The sequence below is a fragment of the Elephantulus edwardii genome, unplaced genomic scaffold (assembly GCF_000299155.1).
Source record: "Elephantulus edwardii isolate Elephantulus edwardi_28Jun2011 unplaced genomic scaffold, EleEdw1.0 scaffold00127, whole genome shotgun sequence".
Classification (NCBI taxonomy): domain Eukaryota; kingdom Metazoa; phylum Chordata; class Mammalia; order Macroscelidea; family Macroscelididae; genus Elephantulus; species Elephantulus edwardii.
This window is the reverse complement of record NW_006399877.1, coordinates 4,039,213-4,062,500: the sequence shown is the minus strand read 5'-3', so window position 1 is coordinate 4,062,500 and position 23,288 is coordinate 4,039,213. Positions and strand designations below refer to the sequence as shown.

General features: G+C 46.8%; 1 protein-coding gene across 1 annotated transcript in view; it reads right to left on the bottom strand.

Annotated features, from left to right (window-relative positions):
* IQCA1 (IQ motif containing with AAA domain 1) overlaps window positions 1–23,288 on the bottom strand; it is a 135,706-nt gene that overhangs the window by 57,508 nt on the left and 54,910 nt on the right. Inside the window, exons 7-8 of the mRNA XM_006893518.1 lie at window positions 13,069–13,153; window positions 789–917 (exon numbers count right to left, since the gene is read on the bottom strand). Coding sequence (XP_006893580.1) covers window positions 789–917; window positions 13,069–13,153 — 214 coding nt within the window. The remainder of the gene's footprint in view (window positions 1–788; window positions 918–13,068; window positions 13,154–23,288) is intronic.

The following is a 23,288-nucleotide window of genomic DNA, read 5'->3' as shown; positions in this document are numbered from 1 at the left end:
AGAAGCATGGGAAGTGCGTGTGTCGTGGAAACCACCACTCATCTCAACAGAGATTCACGGGTCAGGGAGAAGCTGGCCAGCGTGGTCGGTCAGCACAAAGCAGTACGATGGATGGCAGTGAAGCTGTACCACAGATACAAAGCAAACCATGCCACCAAAAATAAAAAATAAAAAAGGAGCGGTCATCTGAGAGTCAGCGCTTGGTCGCTCCCTGCGTGGACCAAAGGGGAGTGAAGGATGTCAGGGACCCATGGGGACAGTTAGCTCGCCCCACCTGGCCCTCCATCCCCGAGACCACAAGAGCCCCCTGGGATCACAGTGGAAGGGCCACTGGGGCAGAGCAGCAGAGAAACCCACAACAAAACTCAAAATCACAGAAATGGCCAGGCCTGCTCGTCTGACCAGAACTGGTGGGACCCACAAGACTAGGGCCTCTGGTCACTCAGGCCTGGAGCTCCACTCATCCACGTGATATAATTTTCAGCCAAACACTAGACAAGCTCACAAGGTGAAGAGGCGCGCTCCCCTTCGAAGAATCATCCTGCAGGACTTACAGGGCAGTCTGGCCCAGGGGAGGACGGTCAGAGGGCAGGCAGGATGGAACGACGAGTGTGAACAAGGTCCATGGGGAGGAAGCAGGGAGGTGGAGTTAGGCAGGCGTTGTAATGAATACTGCAAAATCCAAGGCTTTGAACGGTTGATTAAACGGCTTTCTGTGTCATTCTTTACTAAAAGTATTATAAGGCAAAGAGGGAAAACACACCCACCCACCAACAGGAGTTCTTTACCTTGACTTGTTCTTTTATAACTTTCTCTTCCTTTCCTTTTCGGTCTTTCGGAGGCTTCTTCTGTTTCTTTTCCTTCTTCTTCTTGTCCTTTTCATCCTCGTCCTGGCTCTCAATAATGTTGGCAATCACCTGGTAAAGACAAAAATCAGGGGACGTGTTAGTAAATCCCATCCAAGGTGACCTTTTCCTCTGATGTCTGGAAGGATTATTTGTGCTTGTGGACTTCGCTCTGCCTGTTCTGGGTCCCGGAAGGATCCCATGGACATTGCTGGGCTCCCCATGTGGCATCTGCATGTGTGGGGACCCTGTAGCAAGAGGCAGCAGCAGGACATTGGTGGGGGGAGAGGCCGCTCCCTCTGTCACTCTGAGCTGCGTGCTTTACCGGCACCGTCAATGTTGTGGAAGCACATTTTACCATCCATGACATCATCCACGAGTTTTGGGACAAGCTCTGGCCTGAGGTCCAAGCGTGGCCTGTCACCTCTTGTCTTTGATGTAACAGACACACAAGCGTCGAGGACTCTCCTTCATAGGGTCGCTATGAGTCGCCTGCCACTCGACGGCACTTAACAACAACAACAACAACTATAAAGTGATATATTTTATAGACCTTTTGTTCTACCCCTTTCATATACCACTGAATGTTTTTTAGAAAAGTGACCTGGTGGTGACACCATCACTGTGCATCCGTGTTAGAATATTTCCGTCACCTCAGCTTCCCTCCTGTCGGTGCCCTTTCCACCCAGCCCTCCATCCCAAGCAACCCAGGAATCCACCTCCTGTTTCTATCAACAGACTGGCTTTTCTGGACGTCTCTGATGAATGGAGTCATGTGATTCCGGGCTCCTGTCCTTCATGGCTCATCCTTGGTGTTTCTGAGGTTCATTTATACTGTAGCAGTGTGCCAGTATTTGCTGTCTAAATGCTGGCTAATACTCCATTGTTCATCAGTCACTGGGCGTTTATCGCTGCTGTAAGGTTTTCAAGTCAGCTCCGACTCACAGCTTCCCACAGTAAAGGGGGGTGCCTGCTCGATCCTGTACAGCCTTGCCCCCCTGCTGTACTTAACCCCCGCTGTCATCACCGTATCAAACCATCTCACTGAGGGTCTTCCTCCGTCTTTCACTAATGCTGTCTGGCTGTTACAAACGTTTGATTACTAGTAATAATGCAGGTGTGAATAGCCACATGCAAGTGGCGAACGTGTGTTTGTGTGTGTGTGTTCACAGTGCACAGTGTACTAGCTGTTGCCCAAAGGGTTGGCAGTTTGAATCCACCACCCCCTCCACGGGAGCTGGAGGGCAGCCTCCTGGAGAGATTCACAGCTTCAGACATCAAAGGTTAGCCTGCATTGACTCAGTGGCCCTGGATTGTCAGTTCTCCAAGGAACAGAACTGCTAAGCTATGTGGCAATTTTGCATAGAATTTAAAAATAAAAACAAACTTCCCACTCTGCGTTTCAAACACACTGCCCATTTGTACCACAGGCAATACTTACGGATTCCCTTTTTCCAACACTCTAAACAACACTTGCTCTGCCTGTGGTTTTGTTATAACTGCTCTGATGCGATGTGACATGGTATCTCGTGTGGGCTCACTTGTCACTCCTTGTTGACTGACAAGCGACGCTGGAGGAGCAGTGGGTAAGCATTTGGTTGTGAACTGACAGGTCAGTGGTTTGAACCCACCACCTCTTCCATGGGAGGAAGCTAATGTAGACTGCTGCTCTAAGTCCTCACAGCCTTGGAAGCCCTGGGGGCAGCTCCACAGGCCCAGTCCTGTCACTAAGAATTGGAAATAGTTGCAAATAGAGATACCATTTGAGACAGCAATTCCACTACTGGGAATATATCCCAAAGAGACCATAACTGACATCCAAGCAGATATATGCACATGTTTATTGCGGCTTTGTTCACAATAGCAAGGAGTTGGAAACAACCTAAGTGCCCATCAACAAATGAATGGATAGAGAAGCTGTGGTATATTCATACAATGGAATACTACGCTGCATTTAAAAACAAGGAACTCATGCAATATTATTCAAAATGGGTGAGCCTGGAGGACATTATGCTGAGTGAAATATCTTAGTCACAAAAGGACAAATACTGCATGGTGCCACTGCTGTAAAATGGGACTGATATCAGGGTGGGGGTAAGACTGAGAAAAACTGGATAAATTGTGTATACTGCACTGAAACAGATGAGAGAGAGAATACTTTAAAAGCGATGTATGATAGGGTATTATGTTTATCACAGGAGTCCACAATTAAGGTTGCATAGTGGAATGTACTTGGGGTGGAGGAGGGGTGCGAGGGGATTGTGTACCAGGGAGAGAGTGTTTCTTTTACTTTTGAAAGAGAGGAGTGAACTGGTGGGGGGGTCAGGGCTGGGTGGGGAGAGAAGTGCAGCAATGAATAAATGGAAATCCAAATTCTCTGTAAATTTTCATTAAAATTATTTAAAAAAAAAAAAAAAAAGAATTGGGATTGACTTGACAGCCAGTTTGGAAGTTGGCCACAGGCTGGAGCCAATTGCAGGGCGGTGGGTTGGGTTTCACTCGGCTTGAAGATCGTGTAAAGGAAGAAAGGAGTTGTGGGGTTTTGTTTGCTTGTTGATGAATAAGGACAGTCGCACAATCTCCACATGCTTATTAACGACACGTGCCTCTCCCCCGGAGAACTGCTGGTTCGAGTCTTCTGCCCCCTGTTAGATCGGCTGCTTGTCTTAGACCACTGTAGCGTAAGCCTTCTTGGCATGTTCCGGAGAGGAGTTGTTTACCAGGTGCTCGCTCCACAAAGAACTTCACCCAATCTGCTGGCTTGAGTTTCCAATTCCCCAATGGAATCTCAAGGCATTTTATGAGGTCCAGTTTATCTACTTTTTTTTTTTTCAGTGTAGTTTTAATCTGCATTTCCTTCCATATGTTGAGCATGTTTTAGCCTGTTTCAAATGCAGCTGGACTTTCTTTTCTGAGAACTAATTACGTAGCCTTTGGCTGTTTGGACGGAGTTCTGATCTGCTCTCTACATCTAGCTGCAGGAGTTCTTTATAGATAAGGAAAAGTGACCTCCTTACTGATATGGTCGTTACAGAGAACTCTCTTGGCACCACATGCCATTTGACTTCAATCGGGTCATTTTTATCATGCAAGTTTTATTTTTTTTTTCCTCTAATTGGATTTACCAATTTCTCTCTGGCTTCTCGGACTGTGCACCATAATAAGAAAGGTCATTCCCACTTTGAGGTTGTAAAAGACTTCTTTTGTGTTCTGTTTAGTTTTATTTGTTACATTTAAATCTTTGAGCCATTTGGATCATTCTAGGCTTAACTATAAAGAGGCCAACGCCTAACTCCCCTTTGTCAGATGATGGTCAGTGGTTCCACTAACCTCATTAAGTGACCTTTCCTCTCACATTATATCTGAGCCCAAAGTCAGACCCATCCTCCCGCCCTGGAGTTGGTTCTGACTCAGGACCAACTTCCATCTTTGAGGCTCTGCGGCTGTGAATATTTACACCCAGTGTTCCCCTGCACAGCGGCTGGTGGCTTTGAACTGCTGATCCTTCCATGAACAGCCGAGGACATAGTATACTTTACTCCCAGGGCTCATGCACCGGAGAAGAGAGAGGTCGCCCTTCTAACACTAACTTCCTATGTGTCCCTGGGCATGTGTCAAGACTGGCTATTCTTTTTCATTAAACATCTTTCTATCCATCTGCCTACAATGGCTTATTTTAATCTTCGGGCTCTTAGAACATGCTTCAGTGCCCGGCAGCCCTCCTTCCTCCTTTGCGTCCTTTGATTTCATACCTTCACTGGTTATGCCAGCTAATTTTCTTTCTCTGCAGAGTTGGGACCAGCCTGTCTTATCCACACCGTCCTGACCCCCACAGCACTGCCACCTGGCTTGAGGGACGTTTACTGACGGAGCTGGCCAGAGCTGACATGTCTGCGGTGGAGAGAATTTCTACCTAAGAATACAGCCTGCCTTGCCGTCCGCTCAGCTTCTCACTGGCATCCGTAGAAGCAGCTTAAACTGTTCTTCACATAAAACCAAGCGGCAAACCCGTTGTCGCCAGGGGGTCGGTTCTGACTGAGAGTGACCGGGAGGATGGGGCAGGACTGCCCATCGGATTGCCAGGGCTGAAATGTTTATGCAAGCCGAGTGCCTCGTCTCACCCTGTGCACTCACTAGTGGGTGGGAACTGCTGACGCTGGTCACACCCAGGGGGACCACCAGGGCCCCTTTCTCTTCACAAAGATGTGCACCTACTAAGGTCACTCCCACCTAGTTGACTCACGTGGTGGTGTTGCTATTCCAAGGGGGCTCTTCAATTACAGCTTCTCGGGCTGTGGCTCATACATGCAAGTCACTGCTTTCTGTGTACTAACCTGGTGACTTCATCAAACCACTATTTTAGTGGGTTGGTTGTTTTATTTAAGTGATGCAAGTGAGATCAGCCTTGATGGTAAACACAGACATTAAAATTCCCAAGTTGGACATTTTTGCTTTTTGTCTGGTTTTGTGCTCTCATTTAAACTGTTTTCTCATCATTCATCGGACATCCCCGGGATGCTTACACTCACCCACAACATACCAAACATGTAGTTCTAGAAGGTCACATTTTTAAAAAATAGACTAATGTACAAAGTTTATTCTTTATCTAGGTTAAAAAAAACCCAAAAACACTGAAAGGGTATAATGAGGATATTCACAGAATGTAGGAGATCATCTGTCCATTTTCTAGATCCATGACACGACTGTATTTGTCCACTTTGTTGTTGTTGTTATGTGCCGTCGAGTCGTTTGCGACTCATAGCAACCCTACGTACAACAGCCCTAAACTCTGCTCTGTCCTGTGCCAATCACACCGTCTCTGATACACCCATCCCGATTACACCAGTCACTGAATCAATCCACCTCATAGAGGGCCGTCCCCTCCTGCGCTGTCCCTCCACCCTCCCAAGCATGATGTCCATCTCCAAGGACAGGACCCTCCTTACAACATGTCCAAAGTATGTTAGACGGAGCCTCAGAATCCTTGTCTCCAAGGAGCCACCCGGTTTAACCCTTTCCAGGATGAATCTGTTTGTTTTCCTGGCAGTCCATGGTACCCTCAGTACTCTTCTCCAGCACCAAAGCTCAAAAGCATCAATTCTCCTTCTATCCTTCCTAGTCATTGTCCAACTCTCTGATGCATAACAAGAGATTACAAAAACAATGGCCTGTATCAGATGCACCTTAGTCTCCAGAGAGATACCATTGCTCTTCAGTACTTTGGAGAGGTCCCTAACAGCAGACTTTCCCATGGCAATACGTCTTTTAATTTCCTGGTTGCTGGTGCCAAGAGTGTTGATTGCGGAGCCAAGCAGACTAAAGCTGTGAACAATCTCAGTCTTTTCACCATCCATCCTGATGCTGCCAATTGGTCCAGTGGTGAGAATCTTTGTTTTCTTGATATTGAGCCTCAATCCATATTGGAGGCTGCAGTCCTTGACCTTCTGCAGCAAGTGCTTCAGGTCCTCCTCAGTTTCAGCAAGCAGGGTTGTGTCATCTGCATATCGCAGATTGTTAATAGATCTTCCATCAATCCTCACGCCACAATTCTCCTCATAGAGCTCAGCCTCCCGGATAATCTGCTCTGCATACAGGTTGAAAAGGTATGGAGACGGGACACATCCCTGGCGTACACCCTTCCTAATTTTAAACCATGCAGTGTTTTCTTGCTCTGTTCTGACAACTGCCTCTTGGTTCAAGTGTAGGTTTCTTCTCATTAGCATGTTCAAGTGTTCTGGGATTCCCATTCCACTTTAGAATCTCATTATTTCTATAATGCTGTTACCAGTTCAAATTAAATGCCAAACACAGAGTTGCTAATCTCAGCTTTCACTATTTAAGTTGATTCTCTTTGGTCTTCTGGGTATAGATCATACCTGCAAAAGACGACAACTTCTGTTCTTCTAATGTCTCTATTTTCTTTTTTCTCTCTGATAATAGTTCCTGTGGGACAAGGTTAAGTGACCAAGGTGACGGGCCCCATTGTTACATGTATTCTAAGTTTAATGGAAATGTTTCTAATCAGTTCCTGTAAGTGTGTGTTGTAGGCTGGGTCCTCAAAGAAAGCAAAGCCAATTATTAGTCATATATGCTGTTATTGAGTCATATATGCTGTTGTTGTTAAGTGCCAGTGAGCTGAGTACGACTTGTCTGCAACCCTGCGAACAGCAGGTGTGAACCGGTCCTGTCCTGGGCATCCTCATCCTGATACACCTGAGCTCACTGCTGCAGTCACAGTGCCAACCCATCTCCTTGGGAGTCTTCCCCTCCTTCGCTGATCTTCCCCCTTTTCCAAGATGCTGTTCCTTTCCAGGGAATAGTTTCTCTTAGTAACATCTCCAGAGTCTGAGAGATGAAGCTTCACTGTCCTTGTCTCTGGTGAGCACTCTGGCTTCACTTTCTCCAGGAGGACCTTAGGAAATATTCAGAGCTGGCTGAAGCTGCAGCGGCCGGGATTAGCTGGAGCTCCATCTTCATCTGACCACACTCAGAGAGAGGGCAGGCACGACCACGGCCTGGACCATCCTTGCCTGGAGAAGTCAGTGGGCTCTGCCAGGCTCTGCTGATACCTGCTCGCTTGCTTGTTTTCATGGCTTGCTAAATATTTGGGCAGGTTTCTAGAGAGAAGGATTTGTATGATGCTGCTTACTTCATAATTTGTTTATGAATATGATGCTTGCTTGTTCACAGTTTACTCTTATGAGTACAGTACTTGTCTGTCAGTGTACTGTACAAAGGTAGCTCGCTGGCTGATGGGATGCTGGACGCTGTGTCACCAATTATTTAATACCAGCAGGTCACCCACAGTGGTCAGGTTTCAGCCGAGCTTTCAGATTGAGACAGACTATAAGAAGGGGGACTGGCCACCTACTTCTGAAATAATCGACTTTTGACAGCTCCATGAACAATTCAGTAATCATATATACATACATAAGCATATGATTTTTATATATGGACATAATTAGGGAGCTCTGGTGGCCTTGTCTCTAGCGAGTCTCTAACCCATAAGCAGTGTTTCTCTGGTGGTCTGAATTTGCCGGCAGCATTTTGAGAGAAAGATGAGCAATCTCTTCCCATGTGGTTTACAGCCTTCAAAAACCTACGGGAGGGTCAGCTATGAGTCAGTTCTGACTTGGTGGCAATGAGTATACACATACAGACGTACACACATATATATGTACATACACACACGTGTGTGTATATACTTACACACATATACAGACATGTTGTTGTTGACTGCCATCGAGTGAAGCACGACTCATAGCAACCTTTTGAACAAAAGGCCTGAAGCCTTTCTGTAACTATTGTCATTTATCAAAGTTCATAGAGTTTCCAGAGGCATGTTGCTTAGGAAGTGGATGCCACTCCTGCTTCCAATATATATATACATAGTTATTATGTGCCATCAAGTCAACCATGACCTATAGACATCCTTTGAACAATAGCTCTGAACTCTGCACTATCCTAAGCCCATCTCACCATTTCTGACACACCTGACCCAACGGCCAGTCACGGTGTCAACCCATCTCATCCAGGGTCTTCCTCGCCTACGTCGGCCCTCCACCCTTCCAAACATGACGTCCTTCTCCAAGGACTGGACCTTTCTGGTGACATGCTCAAAGTGTATGAGATGGATGAGAGAGCTATGAGAGGTATTGACCTCAAGGAAGGCTCACGGACTTCTTGATGTTAGGTGATGCTGGAAAGTCCCAGGTCTACAGGTGAGAGCAAAAGAGGGAGGTTTTTTCTCTTAACAAACGTAGCTGCTAAGGATGAAAAAACCAAGGTCAGTAGATTAGGTGACAGGGCACTGGCTTCAGTGCTGTTGAGGTCAAGGTCAGCGGTAAGGGAGGTCTCTGGTCCAAATCCAAAGAACTGCAGGTGAAAAGCCAGATGAGGGCCTCAAATGGAGCAGAAGCAAGAGGACTTTTCCACACTCTGTGAAGGCATGCCCCCAAGGAAACTGCCTGTTGGCTGACTGAGTGACCACGGCCATGGCCCCCCCATCACTGAGGGGAGGCCCACTGCACTCTGCAAGGTCCCACTCATCATGAAAATGGTTCCCTTCTATCAGGCCCCGTCAGGATACCGGTAACCACACTGCCTTCCATCGGGGAATGACCACCAGAAGCACCAAACCAGAGGGTCCTGGGCGGCCAAGTGGACACACAACCATCACACACAATATGATACTAGCTTTTGACCCCAACCAGAAATTTCTGTCATGTTAAAGAAGACTCTTTCTAATCCAACTGTGTGAGTGTTTTCTTGAAGAGGAAGACTGGATGCTGAGTTTCCTAATCTGCCCCTTCAGCAAGCCCGGTGCTGACCTGTGTTTGTTCTCACTGCATCTGTCCAGGCGATGTCCTGCATGCTGGAAACTCACCACTTGCAGTGCTGTGCTAACATGCTCTTTGCATTTTTGCCTTCATACTCATAAGGAAGCAGAGTCTGTGGTTCCATCTGAATGCAGCCTCTTCTGGGCTTGCTGTCAGGGCTCTGCTCTGCTCTCCTAAACACATTTGCATTCTTTTGAATTTTCTACACACATAGGACTAGCCATTTCCACACACTGTGGCAGTGATTACACCTGGGGTACTGAGTCTTCAGAGTACAACTACTACTATTACTGCTGTTGTCCTTTCTGGCGCTAACATTTGTACTGAATGCTCAGACTTTCTGACTCAGTTCCACCTTCTATCCTCAATACACTGCGTGTATCATCACCTTAAATTACAGCCTCAATGTGGGGGGAAGGGTGTATCCACTTACAGACAAGAAAAAGGACTCAGAACAGGGTGGAAACAGAAGTTCTGTCCTTTGGAGCTGTGATTCTTAACCATTAGGCTATAACAGGAGGGGCCCTGGTGGTGCAGTGCTGGAATGCCCGGATGCTAACGTAAAAGTCGGTAACGCTAAGGCAGAGAAGACCCGGCAATCTGCTTCCAAAAAGACGGCAGGCCACTCTGCGCGGTGACCACTTCCACAGCAGCCTACAGGAACGCAACCACAGGGCTTACCGACTCCTCATCCTCCACCTTTAAAGTTCTGCTGGTTTGTGGGTCCCTGATGTATTTTAACACTCGAACCAAATATCTTGGAATGATCCACTTCTGAAACATGCCTCCAGAAACTCTTATGAACTTTGAGAAATGTCGGTCGTTGCAGAGGGGCTTCAGGCCTTTTGTTCACAGGGTCACTATGAGTCGTACTCCACCCGAAGGCGATCAACAACCACCACCGAGTATCAGTTCTTCTTCTGTAATTCTTATTCACTGTCCAGCTCTCAGATGCACAGCAAGTAATTGAAAAGACCATGTTTGGACCAGGCACACCTTAGTCTTCAAACTGACATCACTGCTCTATTTTGGAGAGGTTCCTAAGGAAGAGATGCCTTTGAGCTGTAGTGTCGGAGAAGAGTACTGGGTATCCCACTGACTGCCAAGAGAACAAACAGCTGTCCTGGAAAGGGTGCAGGTGGAGAGCTCCTGGGAGGCAAAGATGACAAAGCTTCATCTCTCAGACTTCAGACACATGCTGCTAGGAGAGACTATTCCACAGAAAAAGAGATCATGCTTGGAACAGTGGAGGGTTAGGGAAAGAGAGGAAGATGTCCACCGAGATGGTCCGACATGGTGACCGCAGCAATGGGCTCAGGGGTGTCCCAGATGGTGAGGATTGCACAGCACAGGGCAGGACTCAGATTTGTTGCTCACAGGGTTGACTCGAAGGCACCTAACAACAACAACAACCACCAAATATCTGGAAGCAGCAGCCAAGAGATCAAATGGCAAACTAATATGGGTAAACAGAATGCCTTTTTAAAATACAAAAGAGCAAAGATGTGACTTTACAGACTAAGGTGTGCCTGACCTGAGCCATGATATTTCCAGCTGTTTCCTGTGCATCTAAAAGCTGGACAATGGAGAAGGAAGACGGAAGAACAGAGACCCCTTTGAAGCACGGTGTTGATTAAGAATGCTGAACATACCACGGACTGCCAAGAGAACAGATCTCTCTTGGAACAAGTGCAGCCAGGGCGCGCCTTAGACACAGAGATGGTCAGACTTCACCTCATGTGATCTGTGCATGTGATCAGAAAGGGCCTGTCCCCAGAGCTTTGACAATGAGAGGTTGAGTGAGAGAAAGTGACACGAGGAGGAGATGGACTGACACGGCATCTGGAACCACGGGCCCAGGCCCAGTCAGATCGTGAGGATGGCGTGGGGTCAGGCGAGGCTGCTCCCGTTCTGCTGTAGGGTGGCTGTGAGCGGGACCCGATGACGCAGGATCGGGGAAGGCTTCTTCTGTTCTGCTGAAGGGTGACTGTGAACAGGACCCCACCCCACAGCAGCACACGGCCACAACCTCCAAACATCTTTGGGTTTCTTTTGTTTTCAGCTTGACTGGAAGGCAACTCCCCTTTTCCACGCTCTCGTGAGCAATTTAGACATTCCAGCAACATTCTTCATCTTGTAATTGCTACCTTTCCAAACAAGCACAAAACAGGCTTGGCTGCTGGCTACACTGTCAAGACACAACTTGCGCCTGATGATTTCGCCTGAGCGATCGGAACGCGATAGGCACAAGTGAGGGAGGTCACCAGAGTGAAGTTGGCGCTGTTCAAGGTCTTGGGGAAAGGCCAGACAACAGGGCAGCTGGAGGTGCTGCTGCTTCAGGGGACCCGGCCGACAAGCTGAGGATCCCGGAGCTGAGGCCCACTGTGATAGGGTGGTGTCCAGCTGAAAGGAAGAGACCCCTGTGCTTGACCTTGGGGGCTGGAGCAGCATAGGACAGTGAGCCAGGGAGGCTGACCACTGGGTCAACAGTGTGGAGGTGGGCGTCCCTGGCCTCCAGGACTTCTGCTCAGGGTCTTGTCAGTCCACGTGCATGTGAACACTGGAGAATGAATAAAGAAGTCAAAGAAGCAGTAATACCTTTGACTTGTGGTGTTGGAGAACAATGTTGAATATACTGTGAACTGTCAAAAGAATAAATAAGTCTGTCTTACAAGGAGTGCAGCCAGAAGGGTCCCTAGGAGTAAGGACGATGAGAACGGGCCCCACACTGTGGGTATGTTATCAAGAGCGGTCAGTCCTGGGAGAAGGACAGCATGCTTGGAAAGGTAGCAGGTCATTGAAAAAGAGGCAGCTCCCCAAGGACATGGATGGACACTGCGACTGGAACAACGACCTCGGGCACAGAGCCCACCGTGAGCACGGCTGAGGGTCAGGCAGCGTTCAGTTCTATTGGGGTGTTGTGGTCAGAGTCTAACAACAACAACAACAACAACAGTTCATGCCACCTGGACTCCTTATTACAGAATCTTATCATTGGGCTGGTTTTATTATCACCTTTTAAGCAATGTGGATGTGGCAAACTTTTCCAGTACTCACTGTTGTTACTGTGTGCTGTCTGGTCTGAACTGGTTCCAGCTGAACTACCATGCTTTATGGAATATGCAATAGGGAATATTGGTTTTGTGAGAAAAGTTTGTTGACTTCTGATGAAAACAATTCATCAAGCAACACTGATGACTCAGAAAGTGTACATGTTAACAGTTTTCTTATTTCTAGTTTAGATGATGACACAGTGGCTGTGATAACCTAGGTTGAAACACAGCAGGCCTGTCATGGGCCGATGGGGGGATCCAAACCTCCAACCTTCTCATTAGTTGTGAAGAGCAAACCGTTTGAGTGCGAGTGCAAACCTGTGACCCCGAGGACAGGTGGACTGCCCCGGCAGGCACTGTAGGCTGTCATCTCTATGGGGCAGAGTGTCGCCTGTCTCCTCTGGAGCAGCTGGTGGGTTTGAACTGTCAACCCTTTGATTTATAGATGAGTGCTTTACCACTGTGCCACCAGGGCTCCACACCTGGTGTGTGTGTGCTGAATGTTCCCAGAGAGAAGCATGTTGATTACAGAGTCCTGCTGGCAAACCCCTGTGCCACCAGGCTTCCTGACGAACATAAAGTGTCCCGAAGTCAACCTCTGAGAAACTGACTGAATAGGAGACCACTGCCCAGTGCTGTGCCTTTCAAAGGACAGCGGGACAGAGGAATTCATGCTGGAAGGAAAGAGGAATGACTCTGGAAAGTCAGGGCCCTTTCCCAGCAAAGGTCTGCAGGCCCAGGAGGAGGAGACAAGCTCGGCCTCACGGAGCCATCGGCTTACAGTGCAGAGAGGCGATGACACGCTCACGTCTGTCCTGTGAGATTCCCTACCTCCTGTGGAGTCTTGTTAGAGAAGATGATGGCTGAGCCTCCCTCTTCCACCTTCGGATACTCGGGAAAGGCACCGGTCAAGTTCCTGAGGGGGAAAGAAAGGGCCGTTACAGGAGAAGTGGACACAGTCCTCTTGGGCCCACGACCCACTCGTCGGCTCTGCTCACTTTCATTTATCACTGCTGTGGTCAGGGCACAAAGCAGACAGGGTCACAGCAAATGGAGAAAAGCCTGAAGCTGCCCAGGATTTCATTTACTCGGATCCATGGAAGCGGCAGGCAGGAAATCCAATGATAAAGACAAATACTGCGTAAGACCATCACTGCAAAACTGTGAGGATAACTGAAATGTGGATAAATGTCTGAAAGGAGGAGGGGTGGGAATCACGGGATGAGCAGAGTTTACGAGACAGTCACGGGGACTTGAGAAGACGGGCTGATAGCGGCCATAGTTGTTGTTAAGTGCCGTCGAGTCGCAGACGACTCATAGCGACCCTATGAACAAAAGGCCTGAGCACTGTTCATAGACTTTCCAGAGGTAAGCCATTTCTGAAGTGGGTGCCACTTCTGCTTCCAAGCTTGTTATAATCGGGGAGCGCCATCAAACACTGTCCACCATGGGCAACCATTCTTGCATTTGACACATCAGTGTCACAGTGTTTAGCATCACGGCAACCACGAGTTACCTCTGTACAGCAATGCACAGACCAGTGCTATACCACCTAGAAGAATATTTGACAAAAACCAATTTGAACCAGGTGTGAGCATAGATCAATAGTAATTTAGTGTATAAAATGCAATGTGTCTGAATGACTGTGTGAAACACATGCACATAAAGAAACACAGGGTAAACGAATTAAAAAAACAAAAGCCGAGAACAACAACAAAAGAATCTACAATGCTCTGGATTCCCTGCATGACCCAGGCCACAGTGTTGCAATGTGGCCGCAGGATGTGCACAGAGGCTCTGTCCTTTAGAGGAGCTGCTGGTGGTCCAGCTCACACAGGGGACTTACTTACTCTCTACCTTCTCTATGACTCCACATTTCCACTTAAAAAAATCCCCCAAAACCCAAAACCCCCCAAAAAATCCCAAACAAAAACAAGTAATGTATTGTCGTTGTTAGGCACTGTAGAGGTGTACGACCCTTACGACTTATAGTGACCCTATGAACAACAGATCTGAACCCTGTCCTGGGCAAATCTGCTGTTAAAGACCTTTTCAAAGAGCCAGAGAGCAAAGATACCACTTTAGAGACTATGGTTACCAGGGACAAGAGAGGAAGTTGATGTTACTTTTACTTTGAACTATCACTCATCCTGACACTATGAACAGTAGTTCAGACGCTTGCCAACTTCATAACCCCATCCCCTTCAAGCCCACTGCTGCAGCCACTGTGTCATGCCACCTCACTGCAGGCCCTCCCTCCTTGCACCCTCTTCTACCTTCTCCAGTAGGATGTCTTTTTCTGAGGGATGGTCTTTCCTGGCAGCATGTCCAGTTTGTGAGATGAGGTGTCACCATTCTTGCCCTCAGGAGCACCCCTGTACTTCTCCAGAACAAACTCGTGTGTTCTTTCTGCCGTCCACAGAATATTCAATACTCTTCTCCAACACCACAGTTCAAAGGCATCAGTTATTCTTTGGTCTTCTTTGTTCACTGGTCAACTTTCAGATGTAAATGAAACAGCTGCACTTAGTCTTCAAACTAACATCCTTCCTCTTTAGTACTACGAGGTCCTTTATAGCAGATTTCCCCAAGAGCATGTGTCTTTTGCTTTCCTGATTGCTGCTACCACGGGTGTTGACTGTGGATGCAAATAAAATAAAGTCCTTGACAACTTCAAACTCTTCCACTACTATCATGATATCTCATAGACTGCCAGCAAACCAGAAAAGGCTGTTTTTGTGCAACCACGGTGGACCAGTCCAATGATTGTGACACGGAGCTTAAGCGTGTCAGAAGTCACGAAGACAGCGTAAGGCAGGGCGAGATTCTGACCTGCGGTCACTTGACGTTGTAGTGGACTCAATGGTGTCCTGATGGTGCCTGTCGGTCCAGTGGTGAGGAGTTTCGTTTTCTTCATGCTGAGATGTAATCCGTGTTGGAGGCTGTAGTCTCTGATCTTCTGCAGTAAGTACCCTAAGTCTTCTTCACTTTGTGCAAGCAGGGGCTGTCAGCTGCATAACGCAGGTTGGTGCTGTGTCTCCCTACAATCCCATTGCCTCATTCTTTGAGTATGATTAAACATGACGAGTTTTGTAATTCATGTTATAAAACAGTATGTGTAGAAATGCTTGACTGAAACACAACTCTACATTGTAAACTTTTACTGAAATCACAATTATGGGGGGGGGGAACCACCCAAACACCTATGACCTAAATCAAGTCATGGTATTTTCAGTACTTTGTATGTATGGGAAACTTGGACCAATTGATAAGTAAACCCGAAGAAGAATTGAAGCCTCTGCATGGTGGTGCTGGGGAAAAATACTGAATCTACCCCACGGACTGCCTTAAGAGCAAACGAATCTGTTCTGAAAGGAGTGCAGCCAGAATACTCCTAGAGCCAAGGATGCTGAGACCTGGGCATGTTACCGGGAGGGACCAGTCCTTGAAAGGTTTATCATGATTGGAGAAACAAAGGGTCAGCCAAGGATAGGAAGACCCTCAGGCAGGGGACTGACACAGAGACTATAGCAATGGGCTCAAACCCAGCAGGTTCTGTGAAGACAGCACAGAATCAGGGGCAGGTTCATTCTGTTGTGCCTGGGGTCCCTGTGAGGTGGCACAAACGTGACGGTACCTAGAAACACCACAGTCAGGGTGGATGACCCGGCAAACACGGTAAGCTTGGCCTTGGTGTCTGCTTACTTGTCCACTGGGGAACATGTCATGTAAGTGATGTGCTGAGTAGCATGTGAAGTTGTCCCCTTCAGATGTGTCAGTGATCTCACGTCAACCTGTGTGCTCTGTGCCTGAAGAAAGGTGACGTGACTCTATAGGTGGGGGCTGTGGGGATGCGAGAAAGATGGAAGCCAGCCCTCCCCGGAGGAGAGCAAGATCTCTGATGTGGTGGGAAGTGTGAAACTGTTCATACAGATCAGAAAGGAAGCTCATGCTTCGCTTGCTTTCTGGGTTCCCCAGTGCTGGTGGTGACGGCCAGGGTGGGGTCCCCTGACCACCAAAGGCCGGACATGAAGCCTCTTAGGAGCCGACGGAACCCGTGATGTCCATCAGTGGGGTTCCTCCCTCTGGGTAACGGAATCTGGGACAAACACTCCTCTTTAAAACAGAGTGTCAGTGTCTCTCTCTCTCCCTCCCTCCCTCCCTCTTTCCCTCTCCTCTCCCTTTCAGTCTCCCTCTTTTTTAAATAGTGAGGTATTCTGTCCCTGAGCTAAGCATGCACGTAAAAATACGCATCATTCCTTCCTGTTTAAAACAGGATAAGCACGGGGCAGGGGGTTTACACTAAAGGACAGAGTGGATTCAAGGACAAATTTGCTAATACTGTCCGATACTCACGGGCGTACTTTGTGGATTACTAAGTTTAAGGCATTCTGTGTTACAGATTCCAGCAGTACTTCTTTCCTGAAATCAAACGTCTACTTGGAAATTTAGTGTTGAGAGATTTCAGAAAGACTGTAGTCCGGATTTCTAAGAGCAATGACTTTGATACAAGGACTTAATTTATTCCACATACAGAAAGAAAAAGATCAGCAGAACAGCTTCACTGTGGAAACGTCAGGGCGTGGGGGGCCAGCTGTGTCTACAATCGACAACAGTGGCTGTGGGGCCCTTCCCACTCTTACATTAACTGCAAGCTCAGATTTCTTCCGTTTAGAGAACTCGACTCACAGGGACCTCTGATGGTCTAGTAGTAAGGGACTGTGCTGTCAAGCCAAAGGTGCACAGTTCCAATTCACAGCACAACTGCTCGTTGGTAGAAAGATGTGACAATCTTCTCCTGTGTCATCTGCAGCTTCTGAAAACCCCCTGGAGGGTCAGCGATGAGTTAGTTGGCTCTGACTTGAGAGCACATAACAACCACATCTACTCATAGTTACTGTGTGAGAAAGTAAAGCATACATTTCTGAATGACACACTTTAAATTTGTTCTAAAGTCACAATAATCAGGCCATGAGATGCTAGCACACAAACCCCATTTTTCATTAAAAAGAAATAAATTTTCAAGATAAAGGTAAGCAACCCAATTGAAAAATGGGCACAGGATTTGAACAGACACTTCACCAAAGAAGACACTCAGATGAATAAGCACATGAAGAAATGTTCAAAATCCCTAGCTGTAAGAGAGATGCAAATCAAAGCAACGATGAGATGTCGTCTCACTCCAGTAAGAACAGCAAAATTTAACAGAACAGCAAGAAACAAATGCTGGAGAAGTTGTGGAGAAACTGGAACCCTTATTCACTGTTGGTGGGAGTGTAAAATGGTGCAACCACTGTGGAAGGCGGTATGGTGCTTTCTCAAAAAGTTGCAAACAGAGATACCATTTGACCCAGCAATTCTACTACTGGGAATATACCCCAAAGAGACCATAACTATCACCCAAATAAATAAATAAATACACACACACGTTTATCCTGGCTTTGTTCACAATAGCAAGGAGTTAGAAACAACCTAAGTGCCCATCAATAAACGAATGGAGAGAGAAGCTGTGGTATATTCACACAATTGAAAAACAAGGACTCACGCAATATTCAAAGTGGGTGACCCTGGAGGGCATTATGATGAGTGAAATATCTCAGTCACAAAAAGGACAAATACTGTATAGTGCCACTGTTGTAAAATGAGACTGACATCGGGCTTGGGGGGAGACTGAGAAAGATGGGATAAATTATGTAAACTGCACTGAAAGAGATGAGGGAGAGAACTGTTTAAAGGGATATGTGATCAGGTATTATTGTCATGACAGGAGTCCAGAGCGAAGGCTGCACAGTGGAATGGACTTTGGGGGAGAGATTGTATAACAATGAAAGAATTTTTCTTTTACTTTTCAAAGAGAGGAACAAACTGAGGGGGGAGAGGTGGGCAGGGAGATAAGTGCAACAATGAATAAATGGAAATCCAAAGTCTCTGTAAACTTTCATTGAAGTTATTTTATTTTTAAAAAGGGAAAAAATATCTTAGAGAAACAAGGATTTGTTGGAATAAAAAAAAAGACGTTTTCCAAAACAGACAAACAAAATGAATGTGAAATGTGAACCTGTGTCATGGTGTCACGTCCTTGAGTATCTCACGCTGCCTTAATGTAAGCCAGCTGCGGTCTCATTTCCGCTTCTGTATGAAACGCACTGCCAACACGCTGCTTCCGCTGAGAACCTACCCCCAGGAGGCGGGACAGGAAAAGGGGCCCTGGGGGTTCTGCCTCCTCAGATGGCCCTGGGGGTTCTGCCTTCTCAGATGGCCCTGGGGGTTCTGCCTCCTCAGATGGCCCTGGGGGTTCTGTGTTAGTTCCATGACAGGACTAGGAAAGGGGTGGTTTCCTAAAGGCCTCTGCAATGTGAGGTCCCTGATGGTGCAAATGGATCATAACCAGAGGCTAACCTAAAGGTGGATGGTTCAAACCCAGCTAGAGGCACCAAGGGAGACAGTCTGATGATCTGCCTCCATGCAGATCACAGAGCAGGGTGAACCCCAACATCGGGGAGGTGCCCAGATCTGAGGACTGTCACCCACAAGAGATCAAAGGCAGCATGTGACCAAGGAGAGGGCTCAGACTAAGAGCCCACAACTTAGAGGAAGGAAAACCAGAAAGAATTCTCACGGGCCATTCCTCAGCAGAATGCCTGATCCTGGTGCACTCACTGTGGTGCTGAGATTGGACAAGTTACATTTCCACAGTACCTGGTGTAAAGGAACATTCAGGCAGTCGGACATTTCTTTTTTAACACATACATGAACATATGTCATTATTCTGAATCACATTCGTTTATACGGCCAGTTTTAATCTGGAGTGAACACTATCCTTACAGGATGTAGAGGTTTCCATGTGCTGTGTTGCAAGTACGTTAGAATGTGAACACAGACAAGGACACTGAGATTGATGACCCTTTCCTACACACACACACACACACACACACACACACACACACGCGCGCGCGCGCGCAGAGACACACAGGTGCCGTGAAAGGCTCAATAGCAATGTGGGAAGTTCTGTCAACGGGTGAGTAGAGGATGGTTCTGGTGCAAACAGCTGGCATCCAAGGCAGTGGAAAGCACTGGCAGCAAGTGGCAGCCAGTCTGGGGACTGAGGGAACTGCCTGAACATTTCCGATTATATCGTGCCTGGTAAACAGCTGCTTGGATAACACTGGAAGGCAGAGTCTCTGGGCTTTGCTGCGTCTGATCCATGTACACAAAGATTACGCTGATGTCTCATCTCCAAGGGTTCCTGTCCTTGTGTGGAAGGTAGACTCTGACGATGTCGTCAGTGAATGCAAGGTCAGACTGTAGTAACTGAGTCTTCATCCAAACACAAAAAGGAGAGACCCAGAGAGAAAAGGAAACAAAGGAAGATGGCCGAGCAGTAAAGCAGAAACAGGCAGTGCCATGTCTCCATGACAGGAGCCCAGAAGGACAAAGGGACCTTCTCCTGTAACTGTCAGGGGACAGAGCCCCTGCCCATATCCCACGTTTACACGAGTCACCTCCAGCTCCATTATGAGGACGTGCCATCAGGAGGGACCCGTCCTTGGAGGACATCATGCTTGGTAAAGCATAGCGTCATAGGAGAGGAAGCCTCACAGTGAGGTGGATTGACCCCTGGCTGTCCAGGTTCGACACCAGTGCAACTTACGTGTTCTGCAATTTCCTTTTGGCAAAATGTTAGCTCTAATTTATGTTTATCTATACAGTCAAATGCCTTTTGCATAATCGATAAACACAAGTAAGCATCTTCCTCAAATTCTCTACTTCGAGCCAAGCTCCATCTGACATCATCGTCTCCTTCAGCCCAAGTCCTTAGTTGAATCTATTTTGAATTTCAACGATTATTTCTCTATCAATGATAGAATACTCTGATTGTTTTCAATAATCTCCAGCAAGATTTTACCTGTGTGTGTGATGTTATAGTGCTGTTGTTTCATTTCTGTATTCTGCTGATCACCTTTCTTCAGAGTGAATGTATTTCTGCCTCCTTCTGTAAAATATTCATGACTGTCAGTTACTCTCCAGAGTGTTCTGATAGGCTACTCTGTAGAGTTGTGCTGCAAACCTAAAGGTGACTGGTTCAAACCCAGCAGCAGCTTCACAAGAGAAGATGAACAGTTTCCTCCCATGTCGCTGACACTCTCCAAAAACCCACTGGTGAAATATCTATGAACTGGTTCTGACTTAACAGCAGCGTTGTTAACAGGCACCGTTGAGTGGAGCAACACTATGAACAAGAGGTCTGAACCCTGTCCTGTCCTGCGCCATCCTCACACTTCCTCACACACTGGAGCCCGCTGACACAGTCTCTGTGTCAATCCACCTGCATGAGGCTCCTCCTCTCCTTTGCTGACCCTCTGCCTTTCCAAGCATCATGTCCCTCTTCAAGGAATAGCCTCTCCTAGCAACATGCCGCCAAACAACTGCTCACAACTGACCATCATCAACAACAACAACAAAATCCTACCTTCTGGATCCCAGCTGCTTGGAAAAAGAGGCTCCCAGCCCCTGACTGTTAGGACAGCAGTGAGTGAGAGGGTATTTACTCTCCCTGTCGTTATACTAACATCCCTACTGCCTGCATTTGTTAGAATCTTATGATCGATGATAAAAAGGCAGCTCTGGTGGCTTATATGGTAAGGAGTTTGTGTGCCAACCCAAAGGCACATGGTTTGAACCCACCAGCTGCTCTGTGGGATGAAGATGGTTAATCTCCTCCTGTGCAACTGCCTGCCTCTGAAAACCCACTGGAGGGTCAGCTGTGAGTCAGTTCTAACTTGACTGCATGCAACACTGGTAACAAAGGGCATTTATACTGCTCTTTGTCTTAGTGGGAGGGCCGTAACATTTCTCCATTAAGGAATTAGCTGCAGTGCACCTTTGGATAGTCAATAAAGCACAAGAGAGCATCCTCCCGGTACCCCCTGCGCTCAGCTAAGATCCAGCTGGTGTCAGCAATGCCATCTCCTCTTCTATCACCTCCTCGGAATCCAGCTTGAATTTCCGGCAGTTCCCAGGTGACTTACTGTTCCCTGTGCATATTCTCTAGGGGTTAGTGAAAGATCAGCTCACAGTGTGGTATAGAGCCTCACTCTGATGTCGTTGCAAAGAAAGGGGACAGACAGAACAGGACCTGTGGTCTTGATTTCTGTCACAGGTGTGTGGCGACAGGTGAGGAGCAGAACTACACCACGTCCACGCCTGGGTTGCCAGAGGTGTGGGGCGGCTGGGTTACCCGACGTGTGGGGTGGCTGGGTAACCCGACGTGGGGGGCAGCTGGGTTACCTGACATGTGAGGTGGAGGGGGAAGGAGATGGCTTGCAATTTTTCATTAGGCTTTCCAGTATTGCTTCTTCTGCAAATGGGAATTATGTTTGTAATAAAATCAAAGGTAAAAAAGTTATGGTAAAATTAATTTTCAACATTCAGTTGGCTTCCTTTAATACCTTATATTTAGATTTTTATTATTTAGACCTTGTGATTTTTACAGCCAATTTAGTCTGTTTTCCTTTTAAAATATATATCTATATAATTTATTGTTTATATGGCTAGAAAATTATGACCCCACTAGAAGGAGGTTACATTTCCTCCTTCAGCTTTCTACTACTTGCTGGCTTTAATCATCATCATCACACGATCTAGTTACAGAAACCGTATTTTGTTCACTTGTTATTGCTTTTTATGTTCCTTACTTCATCATAAATGATTTCCATCTGCTTTGTCAATTCCTGGGAACGTACTTTGTTTTATTGATCTATGTTTCTGTTTTTATAGGAGTAGAACATGGTGGACTTCCTGTTCTTTTAATACACATGAAAGTCCAGCACCATTTGTTCCTCCTTATTGTTTTTATTTTAATCATAATGACTTTAATAATTATGTTCACAAGTTCAATAAATAATCCTGTTGGGATTTTAATTGAATTCGGTTATCTCTATAAATTACCCAAAGCAGATTTGTCACCTCCCCATTTAACCAGAAACTTGGTTTCTCTTGCTACTTACTCACGCCTTTCCCCATTTCTTCCACGTGCAGACTTTGTAAGCTTTCATAAACCTCTTGGATTCCTCTTTTCTATTTAGGTCACCATTAATTTTCTAATAATACATTATTGTTCGTCATTAATTAAAACCCCCATTTTTTTTGTCACGGCCTATAAAATACATATGCCTTATTTCCTTTTCAAGTTATTACATGAATAGTTTCTGTAACAGCGTATCTAGTACTATGAGAAGGGGGTGCTGGTGGCCTGGCATGTGGAGGGTGGTGCTGCCGGCTGACCCAAAGGCAGCTCTGGCTGCCTGAATCCGCCAGCAGCGAGGTGAAAGCCAGGCAAGCTCCTCCTGTCCTCCTGTTGGTCTGTGCTGTCAAGTCGGAACTGACTCCTGACCCTCCATGAGGCTCCAGAGGCTGTATATCAGACAGAGGAGACTGTTCATCTTTCTCCCATGGAGCGGCTGGTAGACTCGAAGCGTCTGCCTTTGGGTTGGCCACACCACTCCTTATCCACGATGTCAGAAGAGCTCTCTTGGCCCTGCGATGAATGGCCTCTGAAAACCCACTAGAGGGTGAGCTAAGAGCCAGTCTCAACGGGCCGGCTAAAAGTTTTAGTTAGAGGCTATCATTATTAGTTCAAAAGGCCATCAGAATTGTTGTTTTAGTGGGTAAGCCTATAGTAATTTTTCCACTAAGAGTGATTAGAAACCACGTGTATGACAATTACTCGTCTTATAAGGGGAACTGGAGGTGGGAGGGAGGAAAGTGTGCATAAATGGATAATAAAAACCAGAAAATATCGAGAACCAGGAGAGGATAAAATAGAGGAATGGACCGTCTAAGAATTAAATCCCTATGCACAACAGGGTAAAAAGGGAAGCCACAGATTTGGAAAAAATATTTGGTGATGACATGTCAGACAAGGGACTTATATCTAGAATTTATAAAAAACTCGAGTACCAGAAGATAAAAGTAAATAAACCAACTGAAAAATGGGCGCAGGATATGAACAGACACTTCACCAAAGAAGACAGACGGCCAACAAGCACATG